This window comes from Dendrobates tinctorius, unplaced genomic scaffold (genome assembly GCF_039654945.1).
Source record: "Dendrobates tinctorius isolate UK_male_01 unplaced genomic scaffold, ASM3965494v1 ptg000171l, whole genome shotgun sequence".
Taxonomy (NCBI): domain Eukaryota; kingdom Metazoa; phylum Chordata; class Amphibia; order Anura; family Dendrobatidae; genus Dendrobates; species Dendrobates tinctorius.
In genome coordinates, this window is record NW_027361838.1 from 21,858,479 (window position 1) to 21,878,575 (window position 20,097).

A 20,097-nucleotide genomic window follows, 5' to 3' on the forward strand; every position below is an offset into this window, starting at 1 on the left:
TTCATTGTGATGGATTAGGCTGCTGTGCACACACACGGCAGCCCCACCCTGCCCCAAGCTTTATTTAATTGTGCACCTGTGTCTGGACCAACATCGCCCTTCATCTATGTTTGCTGGTCAGGCAATGTGTGGAGGCCATTCCTGATATGTCTATGTTCAGACCTGGTTGGCCTTCATCTGCACTTGCTCCATCTGGCTTCATGGGAGCGATCCAGTAATGTTCAGGTACAGATTGCACTTGATGTGGTCATGCTCTAAATGTATTTAGGAGGCCGTAATGGCACAGCATTTATTAAAAATATAGAGTAGGACCCCCCATATGAGATTGCCTTGGCGCGGCGGGGTGGCTCAATTGAATTGATCAATTTTTTTGCTAAATATCTCATTTTTGAATACAGCTAGACATTATGTGCATATGCACTCCAATTTATGCGTTCTAACCTTAAGCAGTGCTGGCTTCCCCCCCTATTTTCTTGTTGTTGGTTTGTGGCTCACCACCACTGTTGCCGTGCACGCTTGGTTATGTCCGCCATAATTTTTCTGTGTTCATTGTGATGGATTAGGCTGCTGTGCACACACACGGCAGCCCCACCCTGCCCCAAGCTTTATTTAATTGTGCACCTGTGTCTGGACCAACATCGCCCTTCATCTATGTTTGCTGGTCAGGCAATGTGTGGAGGCCATTCCTGATATGTCTATGTTCAGACCTGGTTGGCCTTCATCTGCACTTGCTCCATCTGGCTTCATGGGAGCGATCCAGTAATGTTCAGGTACAGATTGCACTTGATGTGGTCATGCTCTAAATGTATTTAGGAGGCCGTAATGGCACAGCATTTATTAAAAATATAGAGTAGGACCCCCCATATGAGATTGCCTTGGCGCGGCGGGGTGGCTCAATTGAATTGATCAATTTTTTTGCTAAATATCTCATTTTTGAATACAGCTAGACATTATGTGCATATGCACTCCAATTTATGCGTTCTAACCTTAAGCAGTGCTGGCTTCCCCCCCTATTTTCTTGTTGTTGATTTGTGGCTCACCACCACTGTTGCCGTGCACGCTTGGTTATGTCCGCCATAATTTTTCTGTGTTCATTGTGATGGATTAGGCTGCTCTGCACACACACTGCAGCCCCACCCTGCCCCAAGCTTTATTTAATTGTGCACCTGTGTCTGGACCAACATCGCCCTTCATCTATGTTTGCTGGTCAGGCAATGTGTGGAGGCCATTCCTGATATGTCTATGTTCAGACCTGGTTGGCCTTCATCTGCACTTGCTCCATCTGGCTTCATGGGAGCGATCCAGTAATGTTCAGGTACAGATTGCACTTGATGTGGTCATGCTCTAAATGTATTTAGGAGGCCATAATGGCACAGCATTTATTAAAAATATAGAGTAGGACCCCCCATATGAGATTGCCTTGGCGCGGCGGGGTGGCTCAATTGAATTGATCAATTTTTTTGCTAAATATCTCATTTTTGAATACAGCTAGACATTATGTGCATATGCACTCCAATTTATGCGTTCTAACCTTAAGCAGTGCTGGCTTCCCCCCTATTTTCTTGTTATGCACAGGGGCTGCCGTATTCGAGATGTGTAAATATCGTGCTCAGACTCGTACACACCACAAATGCAAATGTCAGCCCTTAGTGGCTGATATAAAAATGAATTAAAAAAAACTATTAAAGTGGTACATTTAATATTGTATTAAAAATAATTGATTATATAATCAATAATTATTCATACAAAATTGAAAATCGCGGCTCCTTTCCTTTGAGATAAGGTGACTAAGATATATGACTCTGCTTTTCATTCTTTGATGGCTCGGGGAGGGGTCCTAAGACCACTGGGGGTTGAATAGTGTCTTCCTGCGACAGTGGTGAACTGCAAGGCGCCAGCTTATTGTGGAAGATTTAGAGATGTAGAAAAGAGACTATTTCTTGCCTCATGAAGGCATCTGTAAAGGTAGCTGCTGCAGCCAGTTTGCAGAATGTCATAAAGAAGAATTCTGCTGTGATGGATCTGTATCACTGTGAGCTTGAATTGATGAAGTGTAAAATGCTGCTACGTGTAACCTTTTGTGAGCAATCTCTGTCAATGTCATCTGAGAGAACCATCAAGCCTGATGCCTGTTATCTGTTATGTCTTTACAAGCTCATCAACCTCAGCAAAAAATTTTCTTTTGTTAATTGTAGCGGCGCCTCCTGCTTCATTGCCTGTCACTTTCAACCCATAACAACTCCTGCCATTGCGATCGGCCTCCAAGAGAGCAGTACAGATTGTGTGAGGGTAGGAACAGTCTCCACTTCACGTTTATCACTGGCGTTTAAAGTTTCCAACCTTACAATTCCTTACTTTGTTTTAGTGCCCCCTATGAATTATAGTTATGTCTGTATTTTTCTGTCATGCTCAACGCTAAAAAATAAACTATGATCAAATAATGTCCTTAGTCTCAAGGTTTACTCACCTTTGAAGACAAATTCTGTTCCTCCCATGACCTTTGCTGAATGTACACCTCTGCTGTAGCGACCCTTGGCATAGATGGTGAATGTCGGATGTTTGCATATAGGGTCAGAGTAGTGATAGTAATAGCCTTCCCATGTATGGTTTTTGTCATGGAAGATAAAATGTCTTGTGAGAAACAGGACTTCTGGGCGCACTTCACAACGCTGGCTGACCCATTCTCCATTTAGTCCAATAGTCAAGTCCGCTTTAGGAGGTAATATTGGGGGATGATGCTCGTCTGATCGGAAGATAATTCTACAGGCAATACAGGACTGCTCATGATTCTGAAACATAAAGATAGAAGCTTAGATACTTAATATTTAAGGCCTTTTTAAATCAACCTTTCAATCAAATTTTTGCAAAATGTAAACATTTAGCTTAGACTACTCATCACTTCGAGACCACTAATTTCCCTGCCCATTTTAGCTAATAGTACATTTTGTTCCCTTTATGTTTCATGTACAGTATGTGTAATATATATTTATATGATATATATGTACTAAAGACACTCTGCATTTATTTACATTTTTCTGAATCCTAAAGTATGAAAAGCTCCTTAATCTACAGATTCATCTGTGGGACAATGATGGTTTTCTGAAGGAGAAAAGTATTCAAACCTTTTCATTTTCTAATTTCTTGTTCCTATTTGCAGTGAAATGTCTAGTTGCAAGATCTGCACTAAATTATGAGGATCTTGTTGCAAAAAATGCTGCAGATTTGACGCAGAGTTTACTCTAAGGCTACAGTCACACTATCAGTATTTAGTCAGTATTTCACATCAGTCTTTGTAAGCCAAAACCAGGAGTGGGTGATAAATACAGAAGTGGTGACGTGTTTCTATTAGACTTTTCCTCTGACTAGTTCACTCCTGGTTTTGGCTTACAAATACTGAGGTAAAAAACTTACCAAAAACTCATAGTGTGACCGTAGCCTTCGTGTGAAATCCACTGTGATAATCCACAGTATAAATTAAGACTTACAGGAGAAATTATACTGCAGACTCTTTACACTGCCTATGGTTGAAATTTTATGAAATTTTCTGTTTTGCTGGTACTAAAATGCACAATGGATTTTATCCACACTAATCCATGGTGTTAATCTGCTGCATATTCCAGTCATGTGTGCATACATTTAAGAGACAAAATGTCATTTTCACTCTAAGCATTTTGTCTGGCAAATGTATGTCCAGAGACCATGTGCGGCATCAAACACTCTCTATCAGTCTGCATTATGGAAGCTTTGGCGCTCTGTTTGGTATCTGTTATGAATGAGTCACCAAGGAGGAAAAACAAAAACAAGCTAAGCCACAGAAAACCAGAGAGGTTGGTAACTAAGTGGATTGCAGACCCCTGATCCTATCCACACAACTAGCAGTAGCCGTGGAGCGTACCTACGATGATCCTAGACGCAACGTCACAGCCAGAGAACTAAATAAACCTAAAGCAAGAAAAGGGGAAATCTAAACTGCCCCAGAGCAGACCCCAAAGCAATAGACAGCCCTCAAACATGTATTGTCGGTGAGACAAGATGAAAACACAAACACAGATAGAAAAATAGGCTGAGCAAATGATGGGGCCCACACTAACTAGAAAGGACAGGAAAGGAAAGATGCTGTATGCAATCACGCACAAAACCCTGCCAAAAAATGTCCAACACTTTCTGATAACAAAAAACCCTGAAGTCACTAGACTTCAATTCCCTTTATCAGCACTCTTGTATATTCTGAAGACAGAGCAAAAAGAGACCAATCTGATCAGGGACAAAAAGCAAACTGGCATAAACAGAGACATAAGAATGGAAATTCAGCACAGACCCAGCAGGGGCTGGCTGACCACAAAAACTGAGTAAACCAGACCAAATCTCTTGAGAAAAAATAGCAGAGCACACTTAGCTTGAGAAGGCAGGAACAGAACTGGAAACCAGAACCTCAGGGCAGGAAAATCACCAGCACAAAATTAGGGAGTCGGCTGTCTTAAATCCAGTCAGAGACTCCTGATGTCCACTGACACTCCTCCTCCTCAGGTGGCAGGTCTCTGCCATTTAGATCAGCTTCATTACCTACTGTTACCACTAGAGGGAGCCCGGATGGAGAACTCATGACTCCTCTGTCAAAACATCCAGCTCCACCACCCTCACCAGAAGCCAGAGGTAAACCAGAAAATGAGTTCACAACAGTACCCCCCCTTGAGGAGGGGTCACCGAACCCTCATTCACGCCACCGGCCGATCAGGATGGGCCCGGTGAAAAGCACAAACCAATCTGTCGGCATGAATGTCAGAGGCAGGGACCCAAGAATTGTCCTCCTGGCCATAACCCTTCCACTTGACCAAATACTGGTGTCTCCGTCTAGCCAGACGAGAATCCAGTATTTTCTCTACCTCATATTCCACATTACCTTCAGCCAACACAGGTTCAGGAGGTGCCGCCATAGGAACCACTGGCTCAACAAACCTCTTCAACAGAGACTTATGAAACACGTTATGGATCTTAAACGTAACTGGAAGAGCCAATCGAAAAGAAACCGGGTTAAGAATCTCCAAAATCCTATAAGGTCCAATAAATCTTGGCTTCAACTTTGGAGACGCAACCTTCATAGAGATATTTCTTGATGACAACCAAACCATATCACCCACTTTAAACCGGGGACCAATGGTCCTATGCCGGTTGGAAAACCACTGGGCCTTTTCTTGAGAGAGGGACAACTTATCCACCACTTGGTCCCAAATCTGCTGCATTCTCTCTACCACAGTGTCAACACCTGGGCAGGCTGAAGATTCCACTTGCCCTGAAGAAAATCGAGGATGAAACCCAAAGTTACAGAAAAAGGGCGACATCAATGTGGCAGAACTAGCTCTATTATTTAGGGCGAATTCGGCCAAGGGCAAAAATGAGACCCAATCATCCTGATCAGCAGATATAAAATATCTCAAATAAGACTCCAAAGTCTGGTTTGTTCTCTCAGTCTGCCCATTGGTCTGTGGGTGAAACGCAGAGGAGAAGGATAACTGAATTCCCAGCTTGGAACAAAAAGCTTTCCAAAATCTGGAGACAAACTGGACTCCTCTGTCCGACACAATGTTCTCAGGAATCCCATGCAACCGAACCACCTGTTGTAAAAACAAGGGCACCAACTTTGAGGAAGATGGCAGCTTTGGGAGTGGTACAAGATGGACCATCTTAGAAAATCTATCACAAATCACCCAGATAATAGTCATTCTCTGAGAGACAGGAAGATCAGAAATAAAATCCATTGAGATATGGGTCCATGGCCTCTTGGGCACCGGCAAGGGCATCAACAACCCACTAGAACGAGAACAGGGTTTAGACTGGGAACAAGTCCCACAAGACTGAACAAAATTCCTGACATCACGAGATAAGGCGGGCCACCAAAAAGACCGACTCACCAAATCTCTGGTACCAAAAATACCTGGATGACCAGCCAACGCGGAGCAATGAACTTCAGACATCACTCTCTTCCTCCACTGGTCAGGAACATATAATGTTCCCATAGGACAACGCTCAGGTTTGTCCTCCTGAAATTCTTCCAGGGCACGTCTCAAATCGGGCGAGATGGCAGAAAGAACTACCCCCTCACCTAGGATGGTAGTAGGTTCGGTCACAATAGGAGAATCAGCAAACTCCTAGAAAGGGCGTCTGCCTTAACACTGTTAGGGCCCGGAAGAAAAGAGACCACAAAATCCAAACGCGTGAAAAACAAGGCCCACCTAACCTGTCTAGGATTCAAGCATTTGGCCGACTCCAGGTAAATCAAATTCTTGTGGTCAGTAAGGACCACAACTTGATGTCTAGCTCCCTCCAACCAATGTCTCCACTCCTCGAATGCCCACTTCATGGCCAACAATTCCCGATTCCCACATCATAGTTGCGTTCAGATGGGGAGAACTTTCGGGAAAAGAAGGCACAGGGATTCATTTTAGAAGTCACCGGATCTTTTTGGGATAAAACAGCTCCTGCACCAATCTCCGAAGCATCTACCTCTACCTGAAATGGAAGTGAGACATCAGGTTGCCGTAAAACCGGAGCAGAAGTGAACCTCCGCTTCAGCTCCTGAAATGCCAAAACAGCCTCTGGAGACCAATTCAGCACATCAGCGCCCTTCTTGGTCAGATCAGTCAAAGGTTTGGCAATACCAGAAAAATTAGCTATAAATTTACGACAAAAATTAGCAAAACCCAAAAACTTCTGGAGAGCCTTCAAAGAAGTGGGCTGAACCCAATCAAAAATGGCCTGTACCTTGGCTGGGTCCATTTCAATAGTTGATGGAGACAAAATAAATCCCAAAAATGAAATCCTCTGTACACCAAAAAGGCATTTCGATCCCTTAACATACAGGGAATTCTCCCTCAAAATCCGGAACACAGTCCGAACATGTTCCACATGAGAATCCCAATCAATGGAAAAGATCAGAATATCATCCAAATAGATGATCAAAAACTTATCCACAAAGTCCCGGAAAATATCATTCATGAAGGATTGGAAGACAGAAGGGGCATTAGTGAGCCCAAAATGCATCACCAGGTACTCAAAATGTCCCTCCGGAGTATTAAACGCCGTCTTCCATTCATCCCCATGCTTGATGCGAATAAGATTATACCTGAGGTCAAGCTTAGTAAACCAGCAGGCACCTTTAACTCTGGAGAATAAATCAGAAATCAGGGGTAACGGATACTGATATTTAACCGTAATCTTGTTAAGGGAACGATAGTCAATACAAGGCCTTAAAGAACCATCTTTCTTCGCCACGAAAAAAAACCCCAGCACCTAAGGGCGAAGAGGATGGTCTAATATGACCCTTCTCCAATGACTTCTTAATATAAGATCGCATAGCCTCGTGTTCAGGTACAGATAAGTTGAAAAGCCGACCCTTGGGAAATTTACACCCAGGCCTCAACTCAATTGCACAGTCATAACTCCTATGAGGAGGCAAGGACGCAGACTTACTCTCACTAAATACATCATAAAAATCAGCCAAATAGGAACATCTTGAGACTGGGGAGAGCTGGAGCACAAGAGCACCAAGAGCACACCGACAGCCCCAACCCACCACAGACACAGAATTCCAATCCAAAACTGGATTATGGATTTGCAACCAGGGAAAATACAGAACAATAGTATCATGCAAATTTTGTAGTACCAAAAATCTACAATTTTCTTGGTGGTCTGGGGCGACCCGCATTATCACCTGGGTCCAAAACTGAGGTTTATTCTCCGCCAAAGGAGTAGCATCAATACCCCCTCAAAGGAATAGGCGTCCGCAGAGGTATCATGGGAAAACCACAACGTTTAGCAAAATCCAAATCCATCAGATTCAAAGCCGTTCCTGAATCCACAAAAGCCTTGGCGAAAAATGTGGATAAGGAGCAGATCAGAGTAATTGCCAAAAGAAACTTAGGTTGTACGCCACCCACAGCAAATGTGTGTGCAAAACGTTTCTCTCGTTTAGGGCAGACAGAAATAATATGAGAGGCATCTCCACAGAAAAACACAGCTTATTACGCCTTCTACACTTCTGACGTTGCACCCTAGACAAAACTCTATCACATTGCATAGGTTCAGACATTTGTTCAAAAGGTGGCAACACTTCTCGTGTAGTTTTACGTTCACGTTAACGCCGATCAACTTGAATGGCTAATGACATGGAATCGTCAAGACCAGAAGGAACAGGAAATCCCACCATAATATCTTTTACGGTTTCTGATAAACCCTTGCGAAAGAGAGCTGCCAAGGCACCATCATTTCATGTAGTAAGGACCGCCCACTTTCGGAATTTTTGACAGTATAACTCTGCAGAATCCTGACCCTGGTTCAATGCCAATAGGGCTTTCTCAGCTTGATCAACAGCATTAGGTTCATCATACAACAACCCCAAGGCCTGAAAAAATGCATCCACATTAGTCAGAATAGGATTTTCAGGTGTCAAAGAAAATGCCCAATCCTGGGGATCGACGTGCAGCAAGGAGATGACAATTTTAACCTGCTGCGCAGAGCTCTCTGATGAGTTAGGCTTCAAGGCTAGAAATAATTTACAATTATTCATAAAATTCAAAAATTTAGACCGATCCCCAGAAAACACATCAGGAGTAGGGATTTTGGGTTCAACAGCATGTGGTTGAGCGAGATAGGTGGAAATTCCCCGCACTTCAACAGCGAGCTGCTCCACACGATCAGACAATTGTTTAATCTCCATTGAGGAAAAAATCCTCCTACGGCCCCAGAGAAAAAGAGGAAAAAATGCATATAAAAAAAAAAAAATTCTGACCCTTTTTTTTTTCCTGCTTTTGAGTACCCTAGAATCTGCAGTATGGCTGGTGATTCTGTTATGAATGAGTCACCAAGGAGGAAAAACAAAAACAAGCTAAGCCACAGAAAACCAGAGAGGTTGGTAACTAAGCGGATTGCAGACCCCTGATCCTATCCACACAACTAGCAGTAGCCGTGGAGCATACCTACGATGATCCTAGATGCCTTGTCAAAGCCGGAGAACTAAATAAACCTAAAGCAAGAAAAGGGGAAATCTAAACTGCCCCAGAGCAGACCCCAAAGCAATAGACAGCCCTCAAACATGTATTGTCGGTGAGACAAGATGAAAACACAAACACAGATAGAAAAATAGGCTGAGCAAATGATGGGGCCCACACTAACTAGAAAGGACAGGAAAGGAAAGATGCTGTATGCAATCACGCACAAAACCCTGCCAAAAAATGTCCAACACTTTCTGATAACAAAAAACCCTGAAGTCACTAGACTTCAATTCCCTATATTAGCACTCTGGTATATTCTGAAGAGAGATCAAAAGGAGACCAATCTGATCAGGGACAAAAAGCAAACTGGCATAAACAGAGACATAAGAATGGAAATTCAGCACAGCCCCAGCAGGGGCTGGCTGACTGCAAAAACTGAGTAAACCAGACCAAATCTCATGAGAAAAAATAGAGCACACTTAGCTTGAGAAGGCAGGTACAGAACTGGAAACCAGAACCTCAGGGTAGGAAAATCACCAGCATAAAATTAGGGAGTTGGCTGTCTTAAATCCAGTCAGAGACTCCTGATGTCCTCCTCCTCAGGTGGCAGGTCTCTGCCATTTAGATCAGCTTCATTACCTACTGTTACCACTAGAGGGAGCCCGGATGGAGAACTCACAACTCCTCTGTCAACACATCCAGCTCCACCACCCTCACCAGAAGCCAGAGGTAAACCAGAAAATGAGTTCACAACAGGTATCATAACTTCCTCTAGAATCATCATCAAGATCTCGGGAGATGAGATTTCAGTGCTGAAATCTCATCTCCCAAGATCTTGATGCCTAGATCTCCATCTGCACATGCGCCACCCCCTGGTGGCCATTTTCCCAGAGTCCACCACACGGGAAACCACGGAACTGCGGGGAGCTCTGGCCTTTCACAAAATATCGGCAGAGCCCCCCCCGCAGCAGCAGACACCCCGGGCAGCAGCGGTGGACACCCCGGGCAGCAGCGGTGGACACCCCGGGCAGCAGCGGTGGACACCCCGGGCAGCAGCGCTGGACACCCTGGGCTGCAGCAGCGGACACCCCAGGCAGCACTTCCGGGCACCCCCTCATCTTAGCCTGCAGCAATGGTATCGGTAAGGTATATACGCATTATGAGGTGCATCCCCATTTCCCCCAAAAAATTTTTGGGAAAAAAAGTGCGTCTTATAATGCGTAAAATACGGTAGATAGAGAGAGCAAAAGTTAGTGGTCTGAGGGTGGGAGGAGCATGGGCTCTTCAGCAGCAAGAGAATGTCTGGCACCTACGGTCCAACCGAGGCACTGAGAAGCGTGCCTCAATATCTTCCTAGGAGAGGAAGTCGGACAGGGAATCGCATACAGAGTTGGGAGGGGACTCATGGAAGCTGCAGAGCCAGACGCAGTATCCCAGGGGCCAGAGATGCCAGACCAAAAAAGATGTAGCCCAGGGTGATGGAACAGTGGACATCAGAACAAGTTGTTATTGACTTTGAAAATGGAAATGTTTGTGCCCAATACTGAGTGTTTCTAAATGATGAAAATGGACAGTTAAATAAACTTCCTTATTATAAAACAAATTTGACGTCCCCTAATGTGTGTGCGGTAGTTCCTGAAGTTGAAAAACCCGGATACAGCAGAAGCCTGTGACCAAAACGTGAGCGTTATGCATCTCACGCACAGCACAGGAGAATTGGGACACTTTATTTGTGGGGTGTCATGACTTCCATCCTGTGCACCTTACATTTGCATTCACTTTCTTGTCTTCTTTGCTATCTGACACTGTGATCATTTAATCACATGAAAAAACAATACAATATTTCTACACATCCACTGAAAAGTATCTCACAATGACTGTCATTTACTGAAACAACCATAAATCACATTACAGTAATATCTGATACCCCATATTGTCAAGTAATCAGCATTAACATGGTTAAGCTTTGTGTGGCCAGATACTGCAGCTTGGCATGTGCTTGTTAGGGCACTTCAGTGCTGAGGAGGTTAAGATTAAGGAAAAGGCTGTGTTTGATGTTGTATCAAAGCCCTCTTTGATCTTGATTATAATATTGTGCTGCTTTTCCATAAAGGAAATGTTTGTCTGCAAGATCTGTATCACTATAAGCTGTCACATGTAGCCCTCATATAGTTCTCTGTGAATGGAAGAAGGCAAAAATGTTTTAGGTTTTACCTAAAAAAGAAAATTCATATATATATATATATATATATATATATATATATATTGTATATATATATTGTGAGGTAGCGCTGTCATTTAGTTAGGGGATTCTCGCTTGCAGCCACAAAACCAGATCGGCACGGATTTTCCATCAAGTCAATACAGTCCTTGCGGTTTATTAAGCAGCATAAACCATCACAGCAACAGACAGTTCATTTCACCAGCATAGCGTCCATTACAGAGTTTCCCTCTGTAAGCAATGTCCAGCATACACAGGCTCTTCAGCCTCATCATTATCTCACCCACGTCAGGGTTTCCTCATGGCTGTTGCTCCACGCTGCAGACATCCACTCTCTCCTCTGGGACTCTCAGACGCTGGCAGCCATTACACACAGCCACTCCACAGACTGTTAGCCAGGAGACAACTCTCTTCACAGGACCTTCCACTCTGGACCAACCAGGTCCCTGCATTCACCACTTGTGACTCACCCCTGCCACATTATATCATTCATGGCCATGCCCACTGGGTCACATGCCTCTGACCTCAACACAGGTCCTTCAGGCATTTTCACACTCTTTACAACCGTGCCTTAAACACACCCCCTGGGTGGGTTTGTAGGTAACCAGGCCCCCCAACTCTCTAGTTACCAGGAGACTTCTCCCTCATATTAGCGCAGCACCTCAGCAATGTCCTTGCTGATCAAACATACATAAGTCTCCATCTCAAAGCCACCCACTTTGAGATACATAACGACCACTCAACAGTTTTGGCCAAAAGTATTGACACCCCTGCAATTCTGTCAGATAATACTCAGTTTCTTCCTGAAAATGATGGCAAACACAAATTCTTTGTTATTATTACCTTCATTTAATTTGTCTTAAATGAAAAAACACAAAAAGAATTGTCCTAAAGCCAAATTGGATATAATTCCACACCAAACATAAAAAAAGAGGGTGGACAAAAGTATTGGCACTGTTCGAAAAATCATGTGATGCTTCTCTAATTTGTGTAATTAACAGCACCTGTAACTTACCTGTGGCACCTAACAGGTGTTGGCAATAACTAAATCACACTTGCAGCCAGTTGACATGGATTAAAGTTGACTCAACCTCTGTCCTGTGTCCTTGTGTGTACCACATTGAGCATGGAGAAAAGAAAGAAGACCAAAGAACTGTCTGAGGACTTGAGAAACCAAATTGTGAGGAAGCATGAGCAATCTCAAGGCTACAAGTCCATCTCCAAAGACTTGAATATTCCTGTGTCTACCGTGCGCAGTGTCATCAAGAAGTTTAAAGCCCATGGCACTGTGGCTAACCTCCCTAGATGTGGATGGAAAAGAAAAATTGACAAGAGATTTCAACGCAAGATTGTGAGGATGTTGGATAAAGAACCTTGACTAACATCCAAACAAATTCAAGCTGCCCTGCAATCCGAGGGTACAACAGTGTCAACCCGTACTATCTGTCGGCATCTGAATGAAAAGGGACTGTATGGTAGGAGACCCAGGAAGACCCCACTTCTTACCCCGAGACATAAAAAAGCCAGGCTGGAGTTTGCCAAAACTTACCTGATAAAGCCTAAAATGTTTTGGAAGAATGTTCTCTGGTCAGATGAGACAAAGTAGAGCTTTTTGGGCAAAGGCATCAACATAGAGTTTACAGGAGAAAAAAAGAGGCATGCAAACAAAAAAACACGATCCCTACAGTCAAACATGGCGGAGGTTCCCTGATGTTTTGGGGTTGCTTTGCTGCCTCTGGCACTGGACCGCTTGACCGTGTGCATGGCATTATGAAGTCTGAAGACTACCAACAAATTTTGCAGCATAATGTAGGGCCCAGTGTGAGAAAGCTGGGTCTCCCTCAGATGTCATGGGTCTTCTAGCAGGACAATGACCCAAAACACACTTCAAAAAGCACTAGAAAATGGTTTGAGAGAAAGCACTGGAGACTTCTAAGGTGGCCAGCAATGAGTCCAGACCTGAATCCCATAGAACACCTGTGGAGAGATCTAAAAATGGCAGTTTGGAGAAGGCACCCTTCAAATATCAGGGACCTGGAGCAGTTTGCCAAAGAAGAATGGTCTAAAATTCCAGCAGAGCATTGTAAGAAATTCATTGATGGTTACCGGAAGCAGTTGGTCAGTTATTTTGGCTAAAGGTTGTGCAACCAAGTATTAGGCTGAGGATGCCAATACTTTTGTCTTGCCCATTTTTGGAGTTCTGTGTGAAATGATCAGTGTTTTGCTTTTTGTTTCATTCTCTTTTGTGTTTTTTCATTTAAGACAAATTAAATGAAGATAATAATACCAAAGAATTTGTGATTGCAATCATTTTCAGGAAGAAACTGAGTATTATCTGACAGAATTGCAGGGGTGTCAATACTTTTGGCCACAACTGTATGTATATATATATATATATAATGTGTGTGTCAAGAATATGTTACTCTTAATAATGAAGAAAACATTTATAATAAGCTGTTAAGATTAACATAACTGTATTATTTAAGAAAAAAACAAAATACAGCGCCATCATTTTTGCAGCACTTCACAGACATTATTGGAACTGTCCCCAGTGAGGCTCACAATTTAAATTCCCTATCAGTATATCTTATGAATATGGGAGGAAACCCACACAAACTCTCCCTTTATTGGCACATACATATGTACACATGTCCAAACATACAATATGGGTTTGAGCATACAAACTCCTTGCAGATGTTGTCCTTGGTAGGATTTAAACCCAGGATTCCAGCACTGCAAAGCAAAAGTGCTAACCACTCAGCCACCATACTGCCCAAAGTAAGAATATTTTTGTAAAATAGGGTTACTAGTTCATTTTTATCAATTATCAAAATGCAAAGTGAATGAACTAAAAAAAAAAGTATTATGGATAGAATTCACTGTAGTTGGGTGTAGCTGGTTACCACTAGTTGCTGCCAGTTCTAAGCTGATGGCACTGTTGGAAATCTTCAAATTTCAAAGGGAGGTAAACATAATGTGTCTTCCATCTGCTGCACTAAGTTTATTTCTTCAATGATGAGAAAGATATGCAAATAATTATCCATCATACAAAACTACTGGCTCTATAGTTATTCCTCAGCAGGACAATGACTCCAAACATATAGCCAATGGTGTTAAGAACTATCTTGAGTGAAATGATGAACAAGGAATCCTAAAACTGATGATAAGATATAAATAAATAAAATATGGCCCCCTCAGAGCCCTAGTCTTAACATCATTAAAGAAACACTGCCCTCAAAGTTTTTAGCCTCTTAATATATTGCAGTTATCATATTATATAGCACTGTGTACTTACAATGGCTCATATTGCCCTTCTACCCACTTAATGCTTCTGTTTCCATTTGGTCTATGACATCATGTGATTAAAAACTGACTAGCTGAATCCTTCTAAGCTCTATGTAGAAACAGGAGGTCTGTTTTCCCTGTATGACTCATCAGTCACAGCAAATGTCCCTGACAGAGGGAGAAGGGAGCAGCTGGGTCAGGAGTGGAATGATTAATGCGGAGAAAAGAGACTTCTTGTTTCTATATAGAGCAGAGAAAAGAGAAGAATTAACAGGGTAGAAAAGCAAAATGAGCAATTGTAAGTACACAGTGCTGTATAATATGATGGTTGTTATATATTAAGAAGATAACACTTTGATGGGAGTGCTACTTTAAAGGCCCCATCACACATAGCGATCTCGCTAGCGAGATCGCTGCTGAGTCACAAGTTTTGTGACACAACAGCGATCTCAACAGCGAGATCGCTATGTGTGACAGCGATCAGCGACCGGCCCCCCTGCCGGTATCGCTGATCGCTGTAGGAAAGCCCTGGACTTTTTTTTGGTCGCTGGTCTCCCGCTGGCCAGCATGCATCGCTGCGTGTGACAGGCGGGAGACCAGCGATCAGCTGGTAACTAACGTACACATTGGGTATCCAAGGGACGTGCATCCCTTAGATACCCGATGTGTACCTTAGTTACCAGCGCGCTGATGCAGAGATCCCTGAACCCCGGAGAAATAGTGTCGCTGTGTGGAGCTGACATTCACCGCCTGTTCAACCGGTGCGTTCCCATTCGCCAGCAGACGGTGTCACAGCCCTGGGGAGCAGTCTCCTTCACAGGAGAAGCCTACAGCCGCGATTAGTGCACCAGAATCTGCACACCAGGTGCAGAACCTGAACAAACTCAGGTGGATAAGTCTGCAGGACCCTGGGGGAGAGAGAAATACTGAGGCATGCTTTTGCCCCTCCCCCTTCTTTGTTTTCTGTAACTGGAGAGCGTCGCCATTTTAACAGGCTGCAGACAGAAGCCTTGTGGCGGCAACAGGAGCATTAACTGTTAGAGCACCAAGGTATTTACTTTTTCCTTTCCTGGTAACTAAGGTACACATCAGGTATCTAGGGACGCACGTCCCTTAGATACCCAATGTGTACGTTAGTTACCAGCTCCCTGCATCAGCGCGCTGGCGAACACAGCGATGCTGCGCGCTCGGCGTCGCTGTGCTGATCGCTGGTGAAGCTGTCTGTTTGACAGCTCACCAGTGATCACATAGCGATTCACCAGTGATCGATTCCTGACACATTGATATCGTCAGGATCGCTGGTGAGTCGCTATGTGTGACTCCAGCTTAAGTCTGTCAGTGATTACATGGAGAGACAGAAGGATTTGCACAACCCTTTATCAACAAAAGATCTATGGTTAGTTCTTTAAGATGTTTGGAATAACCTCCCTACTGAGTTCCTTCAAAAACGATGTGCAAATGAAGAATCGATGCTTTGATGTGGTTTTGAAGGCAAAAGCTTGTCACATCAAATGCTGATTTGATTTAGATTTTATTCATTCTCTTTCTACTTTGTTAATTGATAAAACTAAACTTTGCAGCATTTTTTCCACACCTGCATAAAACTTGTGCACAGTACTGTATATTCAACACATCTATATATATAAAACTGAATGTGTGTGTGTATCACCAACCAATCACCAAGCATCTTTCATTTCACCAGAGCTGTTTAAAAGAAGCTGAGCTGTGATTGGTTGCTATGAGCAACAGTTTTCCTTGCAACCAATCACTAAGCATCTTTCATTTCACCAGAGCTGTTTAAAAGAAGCTGAGCTGTGATTGGTTGCTATGAGCAACAGTTTTCTTACTCAACAACACCTCAGCAGACACTGACATGGTGGGAGAAATCTAGCATCCCCAGGAACATAAGTTCCCAGCCATTGTCTGCCCCCCTGAAAGGAGCAGAGAGCACATGACAAAAATGAATCCCCCCTCCCGTGCCCATATACCCATCACACATCCTCCATCCCATAGGCACATCTTTCCTCTTAAAGGGATCTCCGATATGGACGTTAGGGTAAATCCCTCAGCGCTCTGATACTGACCCCAGGCCTCTCTTAAAGGGATTATTGGTATGGAAGTCAAGGCAAATCCATCCAACGCTTTGGTTTTGACCGCAGGCCTCTCTTAAAGGGATCCCCGGTATGGAATTAGGACCATTCCACTCAGCACTGTGGTTCTGACCCCAGGGTCTCTTAAGGGATCATTGGTATGGAAGTTAGGGCAATTCCACTAAGCGCTCTGGTTCTGACCCCAGGGTCTCTTAAAGGGATCCCCGGTACAGAAGTGAGGGCAAATCCACTCTGTGCTTTGGTACTGACCCCAGGCCTCTCTTAAAGGGATCTCCGATATGGAAGATAGTGCAAATCCCTCAGCGCGAATGATTCTGACCCCAGGCTTCTATTAAAGGGATCATTGGTATGGAAGTCAGGGCAAATCCATCCAGTGTGTTGGTTCTGACCCCAGGCCTCTCTTAAAGGGATCCCCGGCATGGAAATTAGGGCAATTCCACTCAGCGTTCTGGTTCTGACCCCAGGCTCTCTTAAAGGGATCCCCGGTACAGAAGTCAGGGCAATTGCCTTCAAATGCTCTGGTACTGACCGCAGGCTCTCTTAAAGGGATCCCCGTATGGAAGTTAGTACCGTTCCACTCAGCGCTGTGGTTCTGACCCCAGGTTTCTATTAAAGGGATCATTGGTATACAAGTCAGGGCAAATCCACTCCGTGCTCTGGTTCTGACCCTAGTCTCTCTTAAAGGGATCATTGGTATGACAGTTACGGCAATTCCACTCAGCGCTCTGGTTCTGACCCCAGGCCCCTCTTAAAGGGATCCTCGGTATGGAAGTGAGGGCAAATTCACTCTGCACTTTGGGACTTGCCCCAGGCCTCTCTTAAAGAGATCTCCAGTATGGAAGTCAGGGCAAATCCACTCAGCGCTCTGGTTCTGATGCCAGGCCTCTCTTAAAGGGATCCCTGGTAATGAAGTTAGGACCGTTCCACTCAGCGCTCTGTTCTGACCCCAGGCTGATGGGATGATGTGGGATATTAGGGGTAGTAGTTCGGTGGCTCTGACTGACGGGATGATGTGGGATTTTAGGGGTAGTAGTCCGGTGGCTCTGGCTGACGGGATGATGTGGGATATTAGGGGTAGTAGTCCGGCGGCTGTGATGGGATGATGTGGGATATTAGGTGTAGTAGTCCGGCGGCTGTGATGGGATGATGTGGGTTATTAGAGGTAGTAGTCCAGTGGCTCTGACGGAATGATGTGGCATATTAGGGGTAGTAGTCCGGTGGCTCTGATGGGATGATGTGGAATATTAGTCGTAATAGTCCGGCAGCTGTGACTGGATGATGTGGGATAGTAGTGGTAGTTGTCCGGTGGCTCTGGCTGCCGGGATGATGTGGGATATTAGGGGTAGTAGTCCGGTGGCTCTGGCTGACTGGATGATGTGGAGTAGTCCGGTGGCTCTGATGGGATGATGTGGAATATTAGTCGTAATAGTCCGGCAGCTGTGACTGGATGATGTGGGATAGTAGTGGTAGTAGTCCAGTGGTCTGGCTGATGGGACGATGTGGAATATTAGGGGTAGTTGTCCGGTAGCTCTGGCTGACGGGATGATGTGGGATATTATAGTGAATATGGCTATGCGGAGTGGGCGGGGCTATACACTCAGCTTCATATATATAGATATAATCATTATAACTTATTATAACTAACCGTAGTTAGTTACTATGCCCGGGCATCGCCGGGCTCTTGAGCTAGTTCTCTATATTTCTGACTTTTATGCAAAAAATTACTTTTAGTTCATCTAGTGTTCAGTGTAGATGTTCACTGGGATATTACTCTTCTAAAAGGTTGATTTTTTTTCATTTTTTTTTTATATATATCCAAGGCAATTTTGAGTGTCTTTGATTGCAAACTTCAAAGTCTGCATGTGATTTGAATCTACAAGATGAGCCTATAAAGGAGCTGCATACTTTGAAAAATATGCAAATCCAAAGAAAAAAAAATATATGATATATATTATCTTGCTTCATTTTTTTCATTTTGAATGTACAAAAAAAATTAAACAAACTGGGTACAAAAAGTGTTCTGAACTTTTTTTTAAAGAACATACATCCAATTAATACTGGAATTTGTCTCTGGTCCAAATGCTTAGATGTAAGAGAGGCTATACAGTGGGGCAAAAAAGTATTTAGTCAGTCAGCAATAGTGCAAGTTCCACCACTTAAAAAGATGAGAGGCGTCTGTAATTTACATCATAGGTAGACCTCAACTATGGGAGACAAACTGAGAAAAAAAAATCCAGAAAATCACATTGTCTGTTTTTTTTTCATTTTATTTGCATATTATGGTGGAAAATCAATATTTGGTCAGAAACAAGCAATCAAGATTTCTGGCTCTCACAGACCTGTAACTTCTTCTTTAAGAGTCTCCTCTTTCCTCCACTCATTACCTGTAGTAATGGCACCTGTTTAAACTTGTTATCAGTATAAAAAGACACCTGTGCACACCCTCAAACAGTCTGACTCCAAACTCCACTATGGTGAAGACCAAAGAGCTGTCAAAGGACACCAGAAACAAAATTGTAGCCCTGCACCAGGCTGGGAAGACTGAATCTGCAATAGCCAACCAGCTTGGAGTGAAGAAATCAACTGTGGGAGCAATAATTAGAAAATGGAAGACATACAAGACCACTGATAATCTCCCTCGATCTGGTGCTCCACACAAAATCCCACCCCGTGGGGTCAGAATGATCACAAGAACGGTGAGCAAAAATCCCAGAACCACGCGGGGGGACCTAGTGAATGAACTGCAGAGAGCTGGGACCAATGTAACAAGGCCTACCATAAGTAACACACTACGCCACCATGGACTCAGATCCTGCAGTGCCAGACGTGTCCCACTGCTTAAGCCTGTACATGTCCGGGCCCATCTGAAGTTTGCTAGAGAGCATTTGGATGATCCAGAGGAGTTTTGGGAGAATGTCCTATGGTCTGATGAAACCAAACTGGAACTGTTTGGTAGACACACAACTTGGCGTGTTTGGAGGAAAAAGAATACTGAGTTGCATCCATCAAACACCATACCTACTGTAAAGCATGGTGGTGGAAACATCATGCTTTGGGGCTGTTTCTCTGCAAAGGGGCCAGGACGACTGATCCGGGTACATGAAAGAATGAATGGGGCCATGTATCGTGAGATTTTGAGTGCAAACCTCCTTCCATCAGCAAGGGCATTGAAGATGAAACGTGGCTGGGTCTTTCAACATGACAATGATCCAAAGCACGCCGCCAGGGCAACGAAGGAGTGGCTTCGTAAGAAGCATTTCAAGGTCCTGGAGTGGCCTAGCCAGTCTCCAGATCTCAACCCTATAGAAAACCTTTGGAGGGAGTTGAAAGTCCGTGTTGCCAAGCGAAAAGCCAAAAACATCACTGCTCTAGAGGAGATCTGCATGGAGGAATGGGCCAACATACCAACAACAGTGTGTGGCAACCTTGTGAAGACTTACAGAAAACGTGTGACCTCTGTCATTGCCAACAAAGGATATATCACAAAGTATTG

The 20,097-nt window shown here is 43.9% G+C and overlaps 1 protein-coding gene across 1 annotated transcript in view; it reads right to left on the reverse strand.

Annotated features, from left to right (window-relative positions):
• Positions 1 to 20,097, reverse strand: part of APCDD1 (APC down-regulated 1) — a 179,028-nt gene that overhangs the window by 7,910 nt on the left and 151,021 nt on the right. Inside the window, exon 4 of the mRNA XM_073550974.1 lies at positions 2,468 to 2,789. Within this exon, the coding sequence (XP_073407075.1) occupies positions 2,468 to 2,789 (322 nt within the window). The remainder of the gene's footprint in view (positions 1 to 2,467; positions 2,790 to 20,097) is intronic.